This window comes from Megalobrama amblycephala, linkage group LG17, assembly GCF_018812025.1.
Source record: "Megalobrama amblycephala isolate DHTTF-2021 linkage group LG17, ASM1881202v1, whole genome shotgun sequence".
In the NCBI taxonomy this organism is placed as follows: Eukaryota; Metazoa; Chordata; class Actinopteri; order Cypriniformes; family Xenocyprididae; genus Megalobrama; species Megalobrama amblycephala.
Window position 1 is genome coordinate 18206487 of NC_063060.1, and position 25628 is coordinate 18232114.

The window sequence follows — 25628 nt, forward strand, 5'->3', positions numbered from 1 at the left end:
TAATTATGCCCCAAAATAGGCAGTTAAAAAAATTCATAAAAAAAAAAAATCTATGGGGTATTTTGAGCTGAAACTTCACAGACACATTCAGGGGACACCTTAGACTTATATTACATCTTTTAAAAAAAAGTTCTAGGGCACCTTTAAAAGTATGCAAAAGTGCAATTCTTTTTCACAGCAGATGTTTGTTTTGTTTTTGTTTCTGTTTTTTCATACTGAGTCTTTTTAAAAGCTAAAGAAAACTTCAGCAGTGTAAAGACAGTGACAACAGTCCTGTCTTTGCAACTGTATCATCCATTTGCACAATTACCCACTCAACTGTGAGAATCAAGTCCATTAGCTATATGCTGATTCTGACATGTTACATTGGGTCTTCAGTGTTGCCTTGCATTTGAACACACTGCAGACAAGAATGTCGTGACAAGCCCCTGAACATGATTGAAGCATTAGTTAGCAAATTAGCTTTTCCCAGAGTTATTCATGCTGTAGGCTTCAGTCGTGACAGAATTTGCATTGGAAGTTAATAAATCTGGACTAGATGGCTAACAGTGATTTTCTTCTTCAGTGCAGCCAATATATAGGAGGTGTGCTTATTTACAGGTATACATACAGTACGGTATGTGACCAAGTTTTAAAATTCTAAGATACATTTATACATTTTCAGAAGAATGTGTTTGGCCATGCAAAACTTGTTTCTAACTCACATGTTGCCAATGAGTTGGTATGTTATTACCAATTAGAGTGTTTCTAGAATGTTCTGGGTGGGTGCTAGGGCAGCGGTAGGGGTTATGGATGGTTTCTAAGGCATTTTATAGGGTGTTATGGGTGATTGCTAGGGCATTGCTAGGGTGTTCTGAATGGTTGCTAGGGCATTGCTAGGGTTTTATGAATAAGGTGTTATATGTGATTGGTAGAATGTTAAGGATGGTAGCTAGAGTATTGCTAGGGTGTTTTTGTCATTGCTACAGTAGGTTGTGTTGTGTGGTTGCTACATCATTGCTAAAGTGTTTTGTGTGGTTTCTAGAGTATTGCTTGGGTGTTCTGTGTGGTTGCTAGGGCATTGCTAGAGTGTTATGGGTGGTTGGTATTGCATTGATAAGGAATTATTGCTAGTTGGTAGGGTGTTATTATTGTTTAATAGGGTATTGCTAATGTATTGCTAAGATGGATGGTTGCTTGGGTGTTATGGGTGGTTGCTAAGGAAGAGGTCTTCAACCCTACTCCTGGGGACCCACTGTCCTGCAGAGTTTAACACACCTGAAGCAGATAATTAAAGGGTTAGTGCACCCAAAAATGAAAATTCTGTCATTTATTACCCTCATGCCGTTCCACACCCGTAAAACCTTCGTTAATCTTCGATAAACAAATTAAGATATTTTAGTTGAAATCCGATGGCTCAGTGAGGCCTCCATAGGGAGCAATGAAACTTCCTCTCTCAAGATCCATAAAGGTACTAAAAACATTTAAATCGGTTCATGTGAGTACAGTGGTTCAATATTAATATTATAAAGTGACGAGAATATTTTTGGTGCGCCAAAAAAAACAAAATAACAACTTATTTAATGATGGCTGATTTCAAAACACTGCTTCATGAAGCATCGGAGCGTTATGAATCAGTGTATCGAATCATGATTCAGATCGCGTGTCAAACTACCAACGGCTGAAATCACGTGACTTTGGCGCTCTGAACAGCAGATTCGGTACACTGACTTATTTGTGCTCCGAATCTTCCTGAAGCAGTGTTTTGAAATCGGCCATCACTAAATAAGTCGTTATTTTGGTTTTTTTGGCGCACCAAAAATATTCTCGACACTTTATAAAATTTAATATTGAACCACTGTACTCACATGAACCGATTTAATTATGTTTTTAGTACCTTTAAGGGGGTGTAAGTAGTAAGTGCTACTTACTAGGTCATTGTTATTTTTTCTGAATGGTTGCTATAGCATTGCTAGGGTTTTCTTGGTACTTGCTAGGATGTTCAAGGTGGTTGCTAGGGTGTTGCTACTGTGATATTGGTTGTTGCTAGGCATTTCTTTACTGGACCAAGTCAAAACAGCCACCCCTTTGTCCAGTGATATTCTGTTCCCTAGTCCCTGCTTCAAGTTTATAGGATTTTTGCACCTGCTTTATGGTCTGCAAGGTGTACAATGTGGAAGGGTGAGAGCACTGCTCAATAAGCTACATGATTTGAGGTATCAATCATCCATAGCACAAATGGTGCAGGACAAGTTACTGTGCACACCCAAGTTTAATACTTAACGTTAGGGATTTATTCAGATCCCTTACCCCAAGTATGAGCACTAATAACAGTATGCATCCACTGGTGCAAGTTAAGTAGAGATGAGAGGGTGTTCAGTTTATTCTCTATTGGAGCTAAGTGGCAGATCTTACACGGGTGATTATGGGATCTACAGAGTTATTATTAAGCAGAGTAAAGCAGAGTCATAACTATGGGAAATGTTCAATTTCATGCAAATGAGAGGCAAAAATACAGGTGTCGGCCAGTCGCTATATGGTGAAGGCAGTGAGGTCTGTCATAAACATTTAAAAATCAGCCAACAGTATACTGGAGCATTGGTGGTTCGGTACTTTAATTACATCATTGCATAACAGATTACTATATTAAAATCTCAAATTTTTCAACTGTATACATGCTTTTATTCCATATTGATTTACAAGGTAACAGTCTTGCTTTATCAAGCACCACATAATATGCACTCACCTGGTCCTCAAAAGAAAGTGCTTGTCCGACATCTCGAGGGAAGCCGTCTATAACTATACCGCTGGCCTCTGGAATCTTCATGATCTTCTGCTTGATCTCAGTTATGGTAGTTTCCTAATGGGAATGAATAAATATACTCAGGTTAAAATAATATGCTTGATCCACAAAGAAAAATACTGCCTAGCAACATTGCAATTTTTTACAGATTGAAACTAAATTTGCAATAATAAACCTCATTTCTGTAGCAATTTTGTCCTCATAGATCAAGTACCTGCAGGGAAATGTGCTCTGTAATTCTGAGCTATTTTAAAACAGCATACTGAATCCGTTTGGATGAAAGTGGCATGACGTCTCAGATGAGTTGGGCTTCAAAGGAAATCATTCCACAAGAGTATTTTAGAACATTCCCTGAATTTCTTTAAGCATCTTTCTAAAAAGTTTAAATAAAGGACTGTTTTTTTAATTATTATTATTAGTTTATTTTGTAATAGAAGGGGTAATGCACTTCACAATTAAACTGTATAATCAAAAACCCACACACATCAACTTGGTGACATATCCCATTCTGGGTGATTTCTAGTGTAATTGAGGAGTGCCGTAGCATTTTCGGATAATTTTAATGTTCCTAAGCGCCGGAGGAAGAATATATTCAAGCGTGGCAAATGTAATGATGTGGATGGCATAATTTACAACGGAGATCTAACGTCAGTACCAGATTGCTCTAAAAATAAGTCTTACATCAGTCATCATTTGTTGCCCAGTATGGAATGTAATTTGCATGACCAAATGCTATTTTTTTTCTATCACTATATGAAGCGATCTAGGCACAGTTCAAATCAGAGGATAATTTTAGAATGCAAGGAGACCGCCAACCACATAATATTGTTATGTCACCAAACGTCAATGTCCAAAACACTGTCTTGCATCACATCCAGATCCAACAGCTGGCCATCCTAATTTGCAAAGCTTTTGTGATTTGATAAAGCTGATGATAAAATGCATATGAGTTCAGAGAATAATGAACAGGAATTCTTATGTTTTGAGGCCAAATCTAACCAGCAGCAATTGTGAACCAGTGGGATCTGCCGCTGTTTTGAAGGCACAGTTTGTCTATCAACAATAGTCTGTAAAAGCAGACAGCTTGAAGTTTCATGGAAATGAACACAGTGAAATGCTTTAAAAGGGTCATGTCATTCAGTTTTTTATTATGGAATTTTGCGACCATGATCCACCCTCTCTTTTCATTTCATTTACTGAAAGCCATTGGTATCTAATGTTGTTTTAGACCCCACCAGTGTTGGGTAAATTACTCTAAAAAGTAATTAATTAGTATCTACTAATTGCATCTTCAACAGTGTAATTAGACTGCTGTACTACATACTCTCTCTAAAAATTATTGCATTACTTATTACTAATTACTTTCTACATCCCATATCAACCTCGACCAGTTGAACAATACAAGGTAAGACATGAAACTGCTCTTTTAATTCTTTCAAATAAATAATATAAAATTATTCTTGAACTGACCAAAGTATTTAAAGGGAGAAGGTTACATTATAAACATACATTTTAACATTAGATGTTACATTTTGACATTAAATCCAGTATTGTTTTATATTTTTTTTTCTATAGTCTATATAATATTTAATGCAATTACATTAGAAGTAACCAATTATTAAATTACAGTAATTAATTACTTAATGCATTACACCCAACACTGGAGCCCACTGACTTTTATTGTATGGGCAAAAGTAGTTGTTCAAAATATTTTTTTGTGCAGAAGAAATAACGTCATACAGGTTAGAAACTTTTTGAGCTCCAAAATATTTCATTTACATCATATTTGGGCTGGCATAGTCCTCTGTTCAGTCTCCTGTTAACATCAAGTATCAACAATCGACATTCGAGTACATGATATGTGTCTGTGTGGCATCAAAGTTAAACAAACTGTATATTTGCTGCTTTGCTGCCCCATTTACATAGTAAGATTGCCCTGAATTACTGAATTCATCCACAACTGACCCTGATCCCCTGCATAGAGTCTGGGTTTCTTATACAACGGTGGTGTAATAAACTCTCAAAATCCCAAAAGATCAAGGAAAACGTGATTTATCATAATATGACCTCTTTAAATGGGTGGTGATATACATTTTTAAACTTAAGTGTGATCATCACAAGTTTCCACCTTTGACTTAATTCAAATTAAACAGTAATTATTTGCTGCTGGACCTCTAAGATTTCAATGTAATTGGCCATGAATTGAGAAAGAGAACTTCAAAACAATTTACTCACATTGCTTCTTAAAATGTATGTATATATATATATATATATATATATATATATATATATATATATATATATATATATATATATATATATACACACAGTGGCATGAAAAAGTATGTGAACCCCTTGCAGAATCTGTGAAAATGAGAATTATTTTAATAAAATAAGAGAGATATTAAAATATGCATGTTATTTTTTGTTTAGTACTGTCCTGAGTAAGATATTTTACATAAAAGATGTTTGCATTTAGTTCACAAGACCTAACAATAGCTGAATTTATTAAAATAACCCCAGTCATAAGTATGTGAACCATTGATTCTCAATACTGTGTGTGGTTACCTGATGATCCACATATTATGTGGTGCTTGTTGTTTTGTGATGGTTGTTCATGAGTCTCTTGTTTGCCCTGAGCAGTTAAACTGAGCTCTGTTCTTCAGAAAATTCCTCCAGGTCCTGCAGATTCATCAGTTTTCAAGCATTTTTGCATATTTGAACCCTTTCCAGCAGTGACTGAATGATTTTGAGATCCGTCTTTTCACACTGAGGACAACTGAGGGACTCAAACTCAACTATTAAAAAATGTTCAAACATTCACTGATGCTCCAGAAGGAAACACGATGCATTAAGAGCCGAGGGGTGAAAACTTTTGAATTCAAATATCACAGTAAATTGTACTTAATTTTTCTGCCGGGAAACATGCAAGTATCTTCTGTTGGTTCCGAAGGGCAGTACTAAATGAAAACCAATGATATTTAAACAAAATAAAAAAAAATGTGACATCTTCATCCTGTTCAAAAGTTTTCACACCCCGACTCTTAATGCATCGTGTTTCTTTCTGGAGCATCAGTGAATGTTTGAACCTTTTTTAATAGTTGTGTTTGAGTCCCTCAGTTGTCCTCAGTATAAAAACACAGATCTCAAAATCCTACAGTCACTGCTAGAAAGGGTTCAAATATGCAAAAATGCTTGAAAACTGATAAATCTGCAAACATTTAAGTTTAGGGGCCCTATTTTAAAGATCTAAGCGCATGGTCTAAAGCTCATAGCGCAGGTGCACTTAGGGCGTGTCCGAATCCACTTTTGCTAGTTTAAGGACGGGAAAAATGGTCGGCGTGCCCGGTGCATGGTTTAAAAGGGTTGTCCCTGTTCTCTTAATGAGTAATTGGTGTGATTTGGGCATAGCGTGCAATAAACCAATCAGCCATTCCCTTTAAAAACCTGTTGTGCTCGCGCCATGGCGGATTCACTATTTACATGGCAGAATTTGCAAGAGGAAAAGGTTTCAGTTGGTTAATGGCGCAGTCTATTTCAGTTGCCTCAAAATAGCAACACACCAACAATGTGCCTGAACACACCTCGTTTTCAGACCAGCCCGCCCATGGGCGCACAAATGGGTGCAAATGCATTTGCTATTTAAACAACGTGGTGCAGGACGTGAAAATGATAACTGAGTCTGGCTGAAACTAGCAAAAAACACTTGCGTTGCGTCTGGCACCGCATTGCGTCGGGTGTATGATAGGGCACTAGCAGTCATATATATTAATATATACACTCTAAAAAATGCTGGTTAAAAACAACCCAAGTTGGGTTGAAAATGGACAAACCCAGCGATTGGGTTGTTTTAACCCAGCGGTAGGGTTAAATGTTTGCCCAACCTGCTGGGTAGTTTTATTTAAACCAACTATTGTTTAAAGATTGCTATATGGCTAGCTTAAAATGAACCCAAAATAGTTGGGAAATTAAAAACCAGATGCAATTAGAGGCAACAATAATAGACAAAAGGTGAATGTTTATTAATAAGCTTTAATATTTTATTAATATAAATTTAATAGTTTAATAGTTTATTAATATAAATTTATTAATAAGCAATTTAATAAATGTTTATTGTTTAATAATTATTCATTGAACATTAATAAATGTTCATTTCCAACATACTTTGGGTTAATTTTAATTAAGCAATACAGTAATTTTTAAACAATAGTTGAGTTAAATAAAACTACCCAGCAGGTTGGGCAAACATTTAACCCAACCGCTGGGTTAAAACAACCCAATCGCTGGGTTTGTCTATTTTGTTTTTAACCCAGCATTTTTTAGAGTGTATTAATCTTATCATCATTACCTTTTCTGGTATTTAGTAATAATCCCAGAAACACAGAACATTCCCCTAATGTTAGTGTATGGTTCTCGCTTGGGAACCATCCACATTGTTTTTTTCAGGAACCAATTCCTAACATTCTAGCAACGTTCTCTTTAGGTTCTATTTTTGCAACCATGAACTTGCAGCAAAGTTTTAAAGCTTTATTTATATAGCCATAAATTAACCTTAATGTTAGGGGAACGCTCTTGAAACCTAAAAAGAACATTCAAATTTACGTAAAAATATTTTCCTGGCTAATTAACAGAGATGCTAGGATGTTTATTCTGGGAACCAGCTGGGATAGTATCTAGAAGTTGAATTAGCTGAATTTTGTATGCAATTTATGAAGGATAATTCAAAATGTTTTCCATCATTTTGACAGAAGAATTAAGATATCTTTAGAATCATTCAGAAAGAGATGATAACAGAAGTTAGAAATTAAGAAAATGGGAGAAAATAAGTGCCAGAAGAGACGTGAGAGAATATTTGCCACAGAGAATTTATTTTTCACACTATGAGAGCAGAATAAAAAAAGTCAAGAACCCATGACACGGCGCTTGGTAAGAAGAGAGGGTCTGATATCAATACCACATGCATTACAATATTTTACTGACGGCTAAAAATACAATGTCACAGTCTGTCAAAATGATGGATAATAATTATTCATAGCGCAACCTCTGATAGCATCTAACAGGATTGCTGCGTATTGCTTTACTGAGACAGTTGCTGACAAATTATCCATTGCGTAAATGTGTTTGGTCAGACGTTCAGAACAAACTGATTTTGTAGCTTGGTTTCAATACATTTTTGCACTAGTGAAGAAGTTATAAGATTTGAAAGAAAGCTTTATCATGATACCCTGAACAGTATATCTGATTTGAGATGTTTCTGCTTATACGTTCCCTTTTACAGTGTGGGAAAAGTCTCTTTTGCTTCCCTAATCCAGGATGTCATTAGTGGAAAGTGGCTTTATTTCTCTGGCTGTGTCAGGAAGCTCAACTCAGTACAAAGGTGCATTTAATGCAGCTAAGGATTAAATGACATGGGTTGGTCATTTTATCCCCTAGTCAATAATCTTTGCAGATAGACTGTCCCCTGCTAAAAGCGTACAAAGCATTTCTGGAGTTCTTCAGGGAATCAGGAGGTCTTCTGTTTTTCTTTCAAAAGCCTCCTCGCTAAAATATGGTGCCCTCATTTCCAGCACTTCTGTGCTCAGTTCTCAAATGGAATGTTAATATGTAGGAAAGGGTGTGTGGGTACATTGTTATAGGGAGGGAATTTAGGAAGTGGTGCTATTGTCAGGTCTGGTAATATTATAAACAGACTAAAGAAATGCTGTAAGCTCCTGACTTTGTCACTTCAAAAACAGTTACTTTATTCATAAAGAGTAAGAAATGAGCTTTTCAAATAGATATTTTGGATTTGTGTTAAAAGGTCTACAAGCCATTTTAACCATTCAGGGGTGCGTTTCCCAAAAGCATCGTTAGCCAACTAACATCGCAAGTTCCGTCGTTACTTACATAGTTCAACGATTTGGTGTTTCCCAAAACCATAGTTCAAACGAACATTCGCAAACTGCATCGTAAACTTGTGTGGTTGGAACGACAGCTCTCGAGCTGTGGTTAGAAGCATAGTTTCTTGTTTTTATGACATGTGGACTTAAAAAATCCTTATCTTGAACAAAATAAACAAGCTGACATTAAGTACAATGTATATCTTTTATTTTGAATATATACAAATGTCATTTATATATTTTAGTTTGTCAAGAGATTTAAAGCACCGTTTTTGAAGAGTGTGCATGTGTGCATGTGCTCTAGTACGTAAGAACAAGCATTTGATTTAATCTGGAAATAAAGCAAAATAACTAAATAACTTTATAGCAAAAAATCTAGCATTAATTCGATCTCAAACGGATTCATTTAAAGAATTTATTTCTCACCACCTGCGTGACGTCATTCACCAACGTGGTTGAACGACAGGTTTGCGACAATACGGTTTCGGGAAACAGTCGTGACTAGCTAGTTGATTTGTTCAACGATGCATCGTACTATGGTAGTTCAGCAGCGAGTTACATCGTTGATCAGGAAATGCACCCCAGCATGTGATGTTATATCCAAACCTTTAAACCTCACTGTAAAAAATGACCGTGATTTTAACAGTAAAAGACTGTAAAAATGTTGCGATGAAAACCTGTTAATTGGTTTACAGAAAGTTCCCGTACTATATACGGTGAATAACTGTAATAGATCTAACGGTACATTTAATGTAATTTTACGGTAAAATACCGTTAAATTCACAGTTTTTGGAAGTGAAAATAACAATTCATTGTAAAAAATTTACAGTGAAAAACCATAAATTGACATTCCCACAATTCCCTGCGTGACACTTCACATTTGATATATTTTCGTTGAAATAACTCTGTTTCTTCTTAGTTTTTCTCATTTTTTTCTAATCAGTTATGTACATTAGGGTTTTATGTTACATCTAATGTTAAATTAATGTTTATTGCATTTTTAAAATGTCATGTGTGTTACCATGATGGTGTTTAGTGTGTGTGTGAATGACACTGTGTGCACCTTCTATATGTTAGTGTTGTCCTTCTCAGTTTGTGATGAATTTTGATTCATCATGTGACTCTCATCACCACTGTGTTTGGTGATTGTCAGTGTATTATAAAGGTACAAAACAGATATTAGTACTTCATTAGGTTGGTAAATTAACATTTAATGAAACAGTTAATGAAATATGTTATTTTACCGTAAATGTAACAGATTTTTTTTTTTTTACGTTGCTATCGTATTTTTTACGGTAAAATTCTGGTAACCACAGCTGCCGTTTTTATTAATTACTCACCCTCATGTTGTTTCACACACGCAAGACTTTCTTTCATCTTTGGAACACAAATTAAGATATTTTTGATGAAATCCGAGAGTTTTTTTTTTTTTTACCTCGCATAGACAGCGATTTAACCACTTTTAAGGTCCAGAAAGGTACTAAAGACATCATTAAAATAGTCGACGTGAATGTAGTGGTTCAACCTTAATTTTATGAAGTGACGAGAATACTTTTTGTGCACAAAAACAAAACAAAAATAACTTTATTCAACAATATATTCTGTTATATGTTGTTTACGTTCAGCACTTCAAGGTTCTACATCAGAACGAACGGCTCCTGCGTCAACATCACATGCATGCGGCGTGCTGCTTACGTGAACAGTGTCGGCCAATACTGGGCGGGCATTCTGACTTAGAAGCGCTGAACATAAACAACGTAGACACAGAAGAGAAGATATTTTCGAATAAAGTCATTATTTTTGTTTTGTTTTTGCATACAAAAAGTATTCTCGTCGCTTTATAAAATTAAGGTTGAACAACAGTGGACACGTCGACTGTTTTAACCATGTCTTTAGTACCTTTCTGGACCTTGAAACCGGTGGTTAAATTGCCGTCTATGGGGGACAAAAAACCTCTCGGATTTCATCAAAAATATCTTAGCTTGTGTTCCGAAGATGAATGAAGGTCTTACAGGTGTGGAACAACATGAGGGTGAGTGATTAAAGGACCTATTATGCAAAAATCACTTTTGCATGGTGTTTGGACATAAATGTGTGTTGGCAGTGTATGTAACCACCCTATAGTGATACAAATCCACCCACTCCTTTTTTTTAATCCCCATAAATCATAAGCATTGTCTCAGAACAAGCCGTTTCCAGATCCCTGGCAGTGTGACGTCACAAAAGCCACAGGCTCCGCCCACGAATGTTGACAGACACTGCCGTTTGAACATAGAACCACCCTGAGTGCGTTCACAGCGAGTCCGCCATTGCCCCCAAGCGTTTTGTGTTTGGTGTTCTGTAGATGGATGTATTAATCCACATAGCTCTCTTCATTTACTACCTAAATCTGAGCTGCTGAAAACGAGGTGGATTAACTTGGATTTCCAGAAAATTTTCCCTCAGTTCTGTCGAAATTTGTTTATGTCTGCGCGAATCATTTCACACCGGACTGCTTTCTGAACGAATATCAATACAAAGGGACAATACAAAACAGAGACTGTGCTAAAATGTGCTACTCAAGGATATACAAGTAAAAACTGTTCATGATCCAGCTTACAGTCTCCAGAGTGATACTGGATACGGCAGCTCATTTGCATTTAAAGGGACCACACTAAAACCGCTCGTTTTTGCTCAACCACTAAAAGTGGCAATTTTAACATGCTATAAAAAATTATCTGTGAGGTATTTCAAGCTAAAACTTCACATACACATAGTGGGAACACCAGAGACTTATTTTATATCTTGTAAAATGGGGCATAATAGGACCCCTTTAATGACAGAATTTTCATTTTTGGGTGAACTAACCCTTTAAGGGTTAAGTGGATTGTTGACATGAAATTTCAAGCAGTTTCCTGTGGTGTGACATGGTGTAATTTATCTAAAACTATTTTCAACATCCTTCTTCCAATTTGTCAATATTTTCTGTACATGCAACTTTTATGACCTCATATTAATTGAAAGGCTACATGGCAGGACCATTTATCATGAATTAAAGAAAAAAGGTGATTAAAATTGTGAAAACAGGACCTAAAATATACATTTTCCCTTATACAGATCTGTATTTTAACGTAAAATGTTGATGTTAAAAAGTCATGAAATATGGACGTCACCTAGATGTACCTATTTGATAATAGGTAATTTCAAAGGGACTTTCCATTCAGCACTACTATGATTATTTCTATGATTATTTAAAAATGTATATTTTAAATTTATATTTAAAAAAATAAATTTGCAACTTCACTTTGTACATTATAACTAAATAGTATGGCTAATTACAATATTATGCAGTATGTGGTGATTGTCACATGTATGTTCTGTGTTCCCTATTTAACTGTGTTTTTGGTTCTGTCCTGTGAACTAGTTTTTCTCAGTCTCGTTATTTAGTCATTACATTCACCTGTGTCCTATTAATTATCTTGTCAGCGCCCTCATTTGTTCTAGTATTTATACTCTGTTTCTTTCAGTTATTAGGCTTGTTTGAGATGCGCCTAGCCTCGCCTGAAGTTCAGCCGAGAGTAGGCGGCTGCAGTTAGGGGAGGAGTGAAAAAAGTGCAGGCAAGACGAACAGTTCTCTGTTCTCGTAGTGGATCAGAACCTACGAGATCAAAGGCGGATATCACGGGATTCACACTCGTGCGCTGTGTTGCTGATAAACTGGATGTAATTTAAGTTCTGTTGCTTTTATATGAAAATAAACATAATGAACAATACACCCAAAGTACTTGTTATTTATTTCCATTCGAAAGATGTGTGTATCAATCATTTTTACTTTAATTACAGACATGTTTTTATATTTTTTTTTTATAAATGACAACGTTCGCATAACCCATAGAGAGATCACTGTGTCAGAGAGTTTGGGAATATTCACACATTATTTTTACACATAAAAACATGATATTAGAGTTTTAAAATCAAACATTTTAAATCAGATCAATACATCAACAGTTGTTTAAACCAATAAGCTTTAAGCTGTGTTGTCAGCAAGTCGTTTCCCATCGTGCTTTTGGTCAGCGCAGTCGGTGGAGAGCAACTGCGCTCGACTGCAAAATCCGACATTTCCGCCTCGCACTCGCGAGAGGTTTTTGACACACGTCGGCATGACATCAGAGCAAGGCGGCCCACCCTCGGACACATTTCTAACCGGCATGCATCTCGCGGTGATCACCGGTGATCGGTTCTGCGCAGAATTTGCTCATCTCAAACAAGCCTGTTGTCTGTAGTTGTCTATGCTTAATGTGTGTGAAATGTATGCTGTTTGTCATTAAATTCCTGTTTGCTATTTAATCTCTTTAGTTGTGTTTTTTTTTTTTTTTTTTTTTTTAATTAAATACACACCATTCTGTGACAGAAGAATGGACCAATTACTTTTTTTTCCCCTCCTCCCTGTCACCATGGACCTTCCTGCAGTTGCCTTGCTATGCCTGCAGCAGAAGGACTGTTCCCTGGAGTCACACACCAGGGATTTTTTTGGAGTTGGCATGCCTAACAAACTATCCCATTCTATGCACGCCTCCCAGGGAGTGGTCCTCGTAAGGATTTCACCGCATGTGTGGAGTGGGTGTTGGTAAACAATGATTCGGCATTCACCATCTGCCTCGCGGAGCCTACCAGCACCCTTCCACCTAACCCAGCGCCCAGTCAGCCTACACCCAGCCAGATGAAGCTAAAGCCTGATTCCACCACAGACACGGGGCCTGCGCCTGCCGCGGAGAAAGAGCCAGAGAGCCCTGCTGAGTCATGTTCCATGTTCCCATGTGCTCCCAAGCCTAATATAAGGTCTGACCAAGTGCTTGAGTCGGAAACAACACCTGTCCCCGAGGGAGTTTTAATGGCGCTTAAGGACTCGGGTGTAAGCCCCGCCCACACTGAGTTTAATATGGACCCTGGGAACCTACTGAATTATTTTGAGGTGAATTCCCTTTTTCTTCTGCCCCCACTAGTCCATCCAGCATAAACTCTCTAGTGCCCCCACTGGTCCGGTCCAGCCTGGAGTTCCCTAGGTCTCCTGAGTTTCCTGTGTCCCCAGAGTGTCCGCCCAACCTCCCTCTCCCACCACCTCTTCCTAATCTAATTGTCATCAGCTCTTTCTCTGGTTCTTGTCAGTCCCTCAGCGCATCCACAATTGGGTCCCTGCAGTATGGCGGATACACCTTGTGTCTTCCAGCCCCCAGCATCGCCTTGGTGTGAGGATCTTCTGTCTCCGCCTCCAGCCACAGAGCCCCGGACTCCATCATGACTCCTCCCACCTGTGCCGCCACCATGAAACACCGTGCTCACTGTAGCCTCTATCTTCCACACCCTCCTCCAGAGCCCCCTCCCTCCTCAGTTGAACAGTCTATGGCACAAGGCACGAGGACGTGCCTTCCCGGGAGGGGGAGGGGGAGGGGAGGTGATCTGTCACAAGTATGTTCTGTGTTCCTCCTCTAATTGCGTTTTTGCTTTAATTATGTTTAACATGTGCAAAGTGTATGCTGTGATTTTGCTCCTGAGTTTGTCATTAAATTCCTGTTTGCTATTTATTCTCCTTCGTCGTGCGATTTACTACATGCCATTCTGTGACCATGATATGAATGTTGTTTTGAGCACATACAGCATTTCTTCAATCTGTAAAACACCACAGATTCTAGTACAGCCTATAATATTTTCTAATTGGCGAAAAATCCTAATTCATTATATAAAGCAACATGTTCATAACTTTTTTTTTTTTTTTTTTTTTTTTTTTTTTGGACATTCTTTGCTTGCTTACAAATTGCCATACGCTTGCGTGTTTTTTTTTTTTTTTTTTCCGAAATGCACTAAAACTACCAAAACACTACCTTATTTGTCGCAAATCAACTCCCTCTTCCATAACACTAGTAAAGGTTTGACCCAACAAACATACTTTGTCACTCATAAAACAATGACCTAAAAAAACCCTAACAGGTAGCATTATATAATGTTTTCTTTTGTAAAATTTCTTTACAAAACAAGAATGACACTTACTGCTTATAATTCACTGCAGTAAATATTATATGGTTTGTTTACATTACAGTACAAAATTATTCCTAAGTTTTCCCCTTTTGTATAGATGGTAATGAAACTAAAAGACTAACACTTGTGTAGGTGTTCAGCTACATCTAATTGCTTTGACAATTTATTTTTTTGTCTAAGTGAGAAAAGAATTGCTATAATTTGAAAGGTGCAGTCAGTGAATGCATTTCGTGCCAAAGCGATGATAAATGATCCACAGTTCTGCCCACATACAGTAGGCTGATGTTTTGCTCACTCTGTAAAGAGTTTTGAAAAACTGACCTAAGTATTGAGAAATGTGCCCTAGCGATTGTAAATAACATTACAAGCTACAGTGGAAAGATGCATAACTCTCTCAAAAAATATTCAATTACCGGTATGAGCCATTGACCTTTACACACTGTCTTCATGTACAGTACATTACATACCTGTGGTGCCAGCTCCCCATTGGTGATGATCCTGGCAATCAGACTCCATTTCCTGTTGCTGGTGGCGTTATGGATCATCTTCTTCCTGAGAAGCTCACCCACTGAGACATATTCAAAGCCATAGCGCTCTGCAATCTTCAGACACTGTGTACCTTTACCGCTGCCCGGGCCACCTGTTTAGGAAGACAGCAGTAAGACATTTCAACCTAGACTGACTCATTATACTGACTCACTCTCATATAGGCAGACGCTCTAGAAAATGTAGCTATATGCAAGATATTTTCATATTCAGTATACTAATATTCAGACAAACAACACAACCTTCATTCATCTTCAGAGCACAAATTAAGTTATTTTTGATAAAATCCGATGGCTCATGAGGCCTGCATTGAGAACAAGTTAACTTAGACTTTCAAATGTCCAGAAAGGTACTAAAAATATATTTAAAACAGTTCATGTGACTACAATGGTTCAACCTTAATGTTATGAAGTGACGAGAATACTTTTTGTGCGCCAAAACAACAAAAACAACTTTATTCAACAATATTTAGCACTCGTCACTGAACTAAACACTGCTTCATGAAGCTTCACTAATTTTTAGTTTCGAATCAGTGGTTCAAAGCACTGCCAAAGTCACGTGAACCATTGAAATTTCGAAACACTTATTATGCAACGAAGCATCGTTTACTGAAATCATGTGACTTTGGCAGTTTGAGATCGTTTGATACACGCTCCGAACCACTAATTCAAAACAAAAGATTTGTTAAGCTTCAAAGCTTCATGAAGCAGTTTACTTCAGTGATGAGTGCTAGATAATGTTGAATAAAGTCGTTATTTTGTTTTTTGGCACACAAAAAATATTCTTGTTGCTTCATAACATTAAGGTTGAACCACTGTAGTTACATGAACTGTTTTAAATGTGTTTTTAGTACCTTTCTGGGCGTTTGAAAGTTTAAGTTAGCTTGCTCTCAATGCAGAGGGTGAGTAATTAACCCTCTGGAGTCTGAGGCTGATTTGGAGCTTGGAGAAGTTTTGACATGCCCTGACATTTGTGCTTTTTTCAGTTGTTCATAAACATATAAATGACAAAAGTGTCATTACACTGTATTCATCACAAACTAGGCTACCATAACATGTGAGGAACATGTTTGTACATGTTTGTATTTTTGAAGGAATAATGTTTATGCATGGTTATTGAAAAAAAAAAAAAACTTAAGTCACTGAAATAAGGCCAAAAAAAGTATATTAAATCTGTGTTCACAAGACTTCTGGGTATTAGAGGTTGTAGACTAGAGTTTTTGCTCCAGAATTATGTAAAAATTATGCTGCCTACTCCATATAAAACAATATATTGATTTAGTTTTTGTAAGAAACTTTTTGTCAAGAAACACAGTATGCATGGAGGCGTGAATCATCATGTATAATGGGTCATTTACACCTGAGAAGACAAAAGAATCACATAATAATGACCTGAAATGACTTGCATATTAATGACAGAATTTTAATTTTTAGGTGAACTAACCCTTTAAGTAACTTAAATTTTAGTGATTTTAATCAGTGTTTTGAATAAATCAGTTGAGTGAATAATTCAATGACTCACTCATACAAACAGTCAATTGTTTTGATACCGAATGAATCGTCGCTTTTTAACAAATTTGTTGAATGAATGAATGATTCAATGACTCATTCATAAAGACAGTCACTTATTGCCACCTTTTGGCATAACTATGTAACCTGCAGAAAGAGTTATTTAAAAAAAAAAAGTAAACCCACCAATACACAGGCTGACAGTCTGTGCATAATGCCTGTTTCACACATACTCTATTTGCAGTTTGTATGCAGGTACGTATGCAGTGTGGAAGCAGGATGGGCTCATTATCCCAAACTTAATTCTAGTCCTATAATTTGCTGATTTCATTTTTTGTGCACTCCACCTGTCTGTATTGGAACTTAACACGTTACAGACGAGACATGTGATTTCCTTGTGGGGGTACAGATAGGGTTTAGTATTTGTTGTAGCATTGTGTAGGCAATCAGCACTGTGATTGACAAATGAAATCTTTAGAATCAGCTGCGGGCGGAGTTTGCACTGATTGCACTGGTTTGAGGGGAAAAAAAAAAAATAAAAATCATCACACATCTGTAACGTGCTAAGTTCCAATACAGTCAGGCGAAGTGAACAAAACAATGAAATCAGCAAATTATAGGAATTTTAAGAATTACAATTATTATAGACAATTTAATAAATATGCCATATTATACCAACACCAATATGGATTATGGACTGAATGCCCAAAAGCTGATATCTGTTATCAGTCTCTGTTTCAGCCACTGAAATGCACATTAGTTGACCACTACAAGAAACAATATTAAAACTCTAAAAGTTTTCATAAACGAAATATAAAGCCGGTCAGTGATGGGAAACAATTATTACAGCTAATATCTCAGTAAGATAATACTGCAGGTGGGTGGTCACTTTACTGATGAGATATGGACATTCATTTGCTTGTGGGTTACATTCTGCACAGATAACGTTTCCCTCAGAAATTACATCAGTTAGCTTAAAGAGACATGCATGCTGTTCAGGGAAGTCTGATAAGGCAGGAGGGAACTGTACAACTATCAGATATCTGTCTGAACTATTAGCAACCCTACGACTCAGCGGCCCTGTTTACAGCAGGTATCCATCTGAAATGCATCCTCACTGACCTCATATAATTGGATTTTGACAAAGGGGGAGGGTCTCTGATTTCATGATCACGTCATTTACTACGTCAGTGTGTTTCTGTATACTGAACAGAAAAGTCAACAAACTGCTGTTCTCAAATATAGCCTACTTGAATTTTAATCTAACAAACACAACATTTTGAGCAGGAGGCTCATTTATTTTAGTCCAGTGCTGTACCTGTTTAAATAAACGAGTGATGCACCACTATTAAACTTCTGACCAATAAAAATAAGCTGATAATTATTTTCATGTTATAGGGTGTTATAATTTGTTTAAATTAATAAAAAAACATTTTAACCTTTACAAGAGAATTTAGGCATCACAACATTATAATGTACAGTATGAAAAATGAATTTTCATTTTGAAATTTCTAAACTTTATTTGAAATTTTATTTATAGTAACTTTAAGTGAGCGTTAGATGATGGCAAAGGTAATCTAAACACGAAAATGGGCTATATGATAATGCTTTTATCCAAAGCAAATTATCTTTATCAATGCACATGGACTTTAGATGGTCATTTCCTTTTGATTTCACACATAATCTGTAAAGTTTAAAACTCTAATGATTTTTTTGAATTAGTAATAGACAAGTGAGTGGGGGTGACTTCTGTTATTCTGTCATCTGTTATTTTATTAGACAAACTAGAGTTCAAAAGTTTAGATACATCGTTCAAGAATATGTTTTTGAAAGAAGTCTATTTCATCAAAGATACATTTTGAAAAATGTAATTTTCAGCATCACCACTCCAGTCTTCAGTGTCACATGATCCTTCAGAAATCATTCTAATATGATGATTTGGTGCTGAAGAAACATTTCTTATTATTATTATCAATGAAAACAGTTGAGCTGCTTAATAGTTTTGTGAAAACTGATACATCAAGTAATTCTTGAATGGACAATTAAAAAAACAAAACAGTATTTAAACCTTAAATGCCCCTCCTTACTGTCATTTTCAATCAATTTAATGCATTAATGAATAAAAATATTAATTCATTTCAAAGAAACCCAACATTTTGAATGGTAGTGTGTTTCCATATAAATCCCAACATGAAATTCAAGTGCACATACACAGACACCAGCCTGTTCCTCTCCATTGGCTTGTTATCAGTGATGAAGTACCAAGTCTTTGGTCTTACCTATAATGAGGATGACTTTGGGTCTGGGTCTAGATGGGTCAAAGACTTCATATTCCTCTATGAGCTCTGCTGTCTCAGACAAGTCTGAGTCACTCTCTATGGAAAACTGGTTGATGGGTGGGAGGCGCTCGTACCTCCGATAAGGGAAGTTGGGGCTGTCCGGGAGAACTGCGTGGAAGAATGCAAATAGTTAGTCATGAGAGCTTCTGATGTCCTCAACAATATAATGCAAAAGGTACAGAGGAAAGCCCACTGATAGTCTATCATTGGAAGAATAGGTTTTGTTTAGAGGACGTGTTTTACTGTAGAGGTACTTTGCATTCATTTGCCTTTTTTCATTGCTTCGAGGTGGGTAGAACAATGTTGCCCAGCACAAAGACAGGAAAACCCCTACCGATGGTTGCCATGCCCTAACAACATCCAAATAATGAATAAAGAGCCTGCTGTGCAATGCTCAACAACACAGCAGTTTGTGGCCAGTTCTAGTTTGCATGAATTTCAGCATCGCCTACAATTTAGAGTTGCGTCGGCTGATGACAACACCTCCTACTCACCATTTCGGAAAAAAGATCGGCGTGACTGCCCACCATTGAGAGGCGGTAATGACTTCTTCTCCTGTCCGACGAATGTGTCCCACCGAACTTTGTCAGTCCCACCGAGCTCCTTCACCTTCTTAAGGCAGGTCTCTAGATAGTCTAAAGGGTCATCCGGTCGGTAGTACATCAGACCAGTCAGCAGACTCTGGAAATCAGTAACAGATCAGGGAGGTATACTGTGTTAATTAATAATTATGTAAACACCATTAGCATGCATTTTTTATTATGTTCTAATCCAGTTATCCATATACATACTAAGGGATACTGCAGCCTATCTGATATTATAATTAAAAAAAAAAAAAAAAATATATATATATATATATATATAGCATATATATATATATATATATATATATATATATATATATATATATTTAAAAAAATGTGTTATCTGACATAATTAAGATTATTTTTTTCTGACACAGTTTATTTCTGAGATCTTGTCATATTTTATTACCATTTTTTTTTAATTATAGTGAATAAACTGTATTAATGAATGAAATGTTCAAGGTGTCTGAATAAATTTTGGGTTCACGGTATATATGAAGACTTCAGATGCAAAAGCCTCTAAGTGCCGTCTGAAAATTTCTTCTAAAATGAGTATTTTTATCAAGCTTGTATGTTTAGGTTCACTAATTTCACTTTAATGGCAATTAAGAGGTCCTTTTCAATGCAATTAAAGTGAAATAACTGAACATAAACATACAAGCTTGATAAAAATGCTCATTTTAGAAGAAAATTTCAGGTACACACACACACACGTACATACATGCAGCATATATGTAATGAGTAGAGTCAGTTTTGGTTTCATTTCACTGTATTCGGCTCCTGTTATGCCTGTAGCATACCTGAGTTCCTAGTGTTCTTAATTAGTTACATGCGCCTGTTTCTGTTCAGTTCATTTTGTCTCCCTGTGTATTTAAGCCCTATAGTTTCCTCAGTTTTTAGTTCGGTAGTGGCTTTGTTCTCCTGTTTCTGTTTAATTTTCCTTCATACGATCACCCCAACCACTTGTGTCAATATATTGCAGTGTGGCACCTTTTCAAATGACTTTGACAACATATTGCTCATTCTTTGATAATTATTATGCATGATAATTTTATAGCAACTATGGAACATTTAATTTGTTTAAAATGATTTAAAATGAACTATTGAATGCAAAAAAAAAAAAGGGTGATTAAAATGTTGAAAAAGAAATTCTTATGAGTGACAGCTCCTTAAATACACACCTTTCTATACATTTGAAATACCCTAATGCAAATCATCATCATCATCATCATCATCAACATCCTCATATATGGCCAGAATATTCAAAGCAAGTTCCAAACTCTCTAAGCAAGAGGACATACAGTAAATAAGCACTAACAGTACAGAATTGAAATGATCCTATTGTTCTCAAAACAATAGTAAAATAAGAGTAGGTCACTGTAAAATTCCGTTGAAACCAGTCATTAAATAAGCCTGTTATAACCTGTGATTTTCTATATGACTTGACTTTGAGAAGCATGTGTAGGTTTCTGACAGCACGCCTACCATAATAAACAACGATTGACAATCGGCGATGTTGACTCGCTTAGTTTCAGACCCGATCGGCAGCTTCGTGCGTAAAAACGCAAACACACTAAGGGCGTAAATAATCCTCTCTAATTTATATAGCATCTAATCTAATCTAATGCAACACTCAGCCATTCAGTCATCTTATATTATTTACAGCATGTACATCTTTAAATTAACCACTACATTTTAATAATGAATCATCAATCAACTTATATGACCTTTTTTTAATATCTGTGTATCGAATCAACAATATAGGCATTCGCATATTTCAGTACTGATTCCCAACAATCAGGCATCCCAATGCTAGTAACTTCTTTATGTTATTTTTATTTTTAACGGCTGTGATGTGGAAACATCTTCTTTAGGTTTCCCCACAACAAAAGTTCACACATAAATGCTCACCTCAAAAAGCTGAGGAATCTCTCTTCTGGAGAGATATTCCTTTGCATCGTTGGTGTTCATATCTGTTTCGGGAAAACTCTCGATCCTGTTGAGTTGACTGTAGAATGTATTCTGTTGCAGGTTCACAAATCCGTGATGTTGTTGCGATCTTAACGCATTCTCCAAGTGCCTACTAAACTAGATGGACAAAGACTGCTTCGCTCTCAGTAAATCGTTGTGCATGTTACATGCTTGATCCAACCTCTCCTTTAGTCTTGCTCTTAGTATCTCACGTCAGTGTTTGAAACCGCCGACACAACGCGATACACCTGCACGCTGCCCGCGCGCTTATGGAGTGACTCGTGTTTGGCCAGCTGATGCGCGCGTCCTGACGACAGATGCGCGTCTCTGGAGTTCAGAGGAGGAAATTAGAGCATGTTAGCGAGAGATGCTGTGTGTAAAAAAAGCACTTAAAAAGTTTTGGTAGACCTATTTAGATTATTTAAAACATAAATATAGTTTGAATAGGCCTACATCTTGAATTGTGTGCACGTGACAACGTTTTCAAGCATTTAGGCTACTGTATTTTTAATATGTTGCCTTAAGGAATAATTAATAATTTAAGCATTAATATTTTACATAGGTCCTAATATATGCAGTGTAAAATATTTTCACATGTATCTATTATATATCACATTATCTATTATTTATTCTATGTAAGGGGGATGTTCTTATTTATGATAGACCTGTAATTTCCTGGTTATTATTGTCACATGACAACACGATGGTTTCCTGCATGTTGTTTAGCCTACACCACACTTGCTTTAATTTGGAAAATATTTCATATATTACTGTTTTAAAACAAATTGTTTGACTTTACTGCTTATTAGGCTATGAATTAATATTAATTTTGACAAACTGCTAATGCCAAAGTTATTTTTAAGAATTTCAGCCTTTTATTTATTTTAGGCTACAATCTTTGACAGTTAGACATTTTTTTTTTTTACTTTAAGCCCGACAGAAAATATCAGAATTATGTCTTAATGAATAACTTCATAGATATGAAAAAATAATCACATGTAAAATGATGACACATCAACAAAACATTGATGAATTTAATGAATTTCATGTTGGTGTGTTTCAAATTTCATCAATGGGGCTAATAAAATCCTACATTATTAATGTGTAGTAAGTAACCTATATAGTGACATAGTTTTCACAGTGAGTGTCACACAGGCACCAAATGCTCCATGATGGATTTGAACATTTTTAGCCTCCATCTGTCCTACAATCTCACTTAATCCATTGTCAGTGTTCCAGTGCCTGCTGATAAATAGGCCTAGAAATATAATATTGTGTAAATCGTGTAAGTGGAATTCTCAAGCATCCATCATGTGAGATGAGATGAGCTGCTGCTCTGGCCTGAAGTGATGAAGAAAATGAAGCCTGTTGAAAACAAATGAAAACAAATAGCCTGTTTCAGTTTAATCTTGTGTAGTTTATAATCCTTCTTGCAATGCTCTTGAAATGCAGTTGGCTAATTGTGGTTATAAAAATGATAGGCCTATAAATAGCTACTGATCATTTTAGAAAATGAACAAATAAGTATGTTAAACATTTTTAAATGCCTCAGTTTTGCTGGATCCTTACAGTAGCTAAACGAGACCAGGGAGACCAAATTTATGGTACCTGGGATAAAAGTTCTATGTGAGGGTCCAGTGTGTAGTAGGCTAGCCAATAGCCTAGAATATATCTTTGATATGTGACAAAAATAACAATCGTTATGTGCAGTGACATGGTGAACAATACAAACCTCTTACTATATAATTTTTGACTGATTGACTGGACTGCTGTGTTGACCAATTAGCATGCAGCATCTGTTTTATCACGAGTAATGGTTTATCACTGAAAATACTATATATGCATTAACATTCAGAACACTTATTATTTCTAATAAGTGATAAAATGTAATGCATAATCATATATTCGTGTCCTGCGTCCGCTTCTTCTAAATATCTGAGCAGAGGTATGACTTTTATTTAGGAAAATGGGACTTTTAATCAAACCGGAAGTAAAGCGCTTCCTGGTTGCCGTTGCAAGTCTAGCTAGTCACTAAACCGGTGACTAACTAAAATGGATTTTTACAATTTTATAGCAATATGTGCATGTATTCATTTGCTTGTTTTCATGCCACATGTATACAGTAATTATGTTGAGGTAAGTGTCTTTATTTATAGCTATTGTGAAGCGTCACTTTGATTCATTGAACGGGCAGTGAAGCTTTCAGCAGTAATTTTCTCAGCTCAGCATTAAGGTTTCTTTTTTAAATGTTTATTTTATTAGTTTATGTCTATTTTATATATACACACACAAACACACACATACATTAACATCTATAAACATATACTGAGCTTAGTTGATTTGAAAGCGTGCTTGTGATGCCCATAAATACAGTACTGTCTAGGTAGGCAGCTTACTAGGTTTTGAAACACAGCCTGTGTTACATTATGATGACCAGTTTGTTCTAAACGGCACATTTCTGTGGGCATTTGGTTTTGTTTAATCAGTCAACTATTTGTCATTATCTTTCCTCACAGTTTTCTGTTCAGATGACAACAAAGCAAAAGTCTGTCTGTCAGTCATTTCTTTGTCATCTTACTTGCAATTTTGCAAAACATTTTGAAAGAATGAGCAGATGTAAAATATCATATATATATTTTTTTTTTTCAGAACTAGTTTTCAAACTTAATAACTGCAATATATTGTCAGTGTTGTAATTCACTCTGTGCAAGACTGTCTTGTCATCTTCAAATGTTTTCTTTCAGCTTTTTCTTACATTGGATGTGATGTGTTCAAACATCCACATCCACACAAATCATCAGTTTCACAATATAAATGGCAGCAATATAAAATATATTCACAATCTAAATGTCAAACAAATTATAAAATGTTAATTTTTCTTTAGATTCAGTGGCCTCATTTTAAAGCTAACGCAAATATTTTTGACATACTTATGTGCTTCCCTTGTAAAAAAAAAAAAAAAAAAAAAAAGTGTGCTATTTTATACAGTAGTTCTGTATTTAATGTGAATGTGAAGTGTACTTCAAATCTTTAAAGTATATTTTTAAAAACTCTTGCACATAATATATTAAAGGTGCCCTAGAATCGAAAATTGAATTTACCCTGGCATAGTTGAATAACAAGAGTTCAGTACATGGAAATGACATACAATGAGTCTCAAACACCATTGTTTCCTCCTTCTTATGTAAATCTCATTTGTTTAAAAGACCTCCGGAAAACAGGCGAATCTCAACATAACACCGGCTGTTACATAACAGTCGGGATGAATGTACGCCTTAATATTTGCATATGCCAGCCCATGTTCAGGGCATTAGACAAGGGCAGCTAGTATTAACGTCTGGATCTGTGCACAGCTGAATCATCAGACTAGGTAAGCAAGCAAGGACAATAGCGAAAAATGGCAGATGGAGCAATAATAACTGACATGATCCATGATTACATGATATTTTTAGTGATATTTGTAAATTGTCTTTCTAAATGTTTTGTTAGCATGTTGCTAATGTACTGTTAAATGTGGTTAAAGTTACCATCGTTTCTTACTGTATTCACAGAGACAAGAGCCGTCGCTATTTTCAATTTTAAACTCTTGCAGTCTGTATAATGCATAAACACATCTTCGCTCTTTATAAATCTCTCCAACAGTGTGTAATGTTAGCTTTAGCCACGAAGCACAGCCTCACAACTCATTCAGAATCAAATGTAAACATCCAAATAAATACTATACTCACATGATCCGATGCATGCATGTAGTATGCATGATGAACATCTTGTAAAGATCCATTTGAGGGTTATATTAGCTGTGTGAACTTTGTAAATGCACTGTATTATAGTTGAGAGCTCGGGGGGCAGGGAGCGCGTGATCGGCGCATAGTTAACGATGCCCCAAAATAGGCAGTTAAAAAAAAAATATTAAAAAAAATCTATGGGGTATTTTGAGCTGAAACTTCACAGACACATTCAGGGGACACCTTAGACTTATATTACATCTTGTAAAAACTGGTTCTAGG

General features: G+C 36.1%; 2 protein-coding genes across 2 annotated transcripts in view; one reads left to right on the forward strand and one right to left on the reverse strand.

Moving 5' to 3' along the window:
- ak5 (adenylate kinase 5) overlaps window positions 1–21924 on the reverse strand; it is a 109766-nt gene extending 87842 nt beyond the window's left edge. Inside the window, exons 1-5 of the mRNA XM_048162973.1 lie at window positions 21562–21924; window positions 19561–19747; window positions 19007–19174; window positions 15141–15313; window positions 2726–2839 (exon numbers count right to left, since the gene is read on the reverse strand). Of these exons, the coding sequence (XP_048018930.1) occupies window positions 2726–2839; window positions 15141–15313; window positions 19007–19174; window positions 19561–19747; window positions 21562–21621 (702 nt within the window). The 5' untranslated portion in view covers window positions 21622–21924. The remainder of the gene's footprint in view (window positions 1–2725; window positions 2840–15140; window positions 15314–19006; window positions 19175–19560; window positions 19748–21561) is intronic.
- A 1667-nt stretch (window positions 21925–23591) lies between these two features.
- Window positions 23592–25628, forward strand: part of pigk (phosphatidylinositol glycan anchor biosynthesis, class K) — a 56644-nt gene continuing 54607 nt past the window's right edge. The window contains exon 1 of the mRNA XM_048163654.1: window positions 23592–23757. Within this exon, the coding sequence (XP_048019611.1) occupies window positions 23674–23757 (84 nt within the window). The 5' untranslated portion in view covers window positions 23592–23673. The remainder of the gene's footprint in view (window positions 23758–25628) is intronic.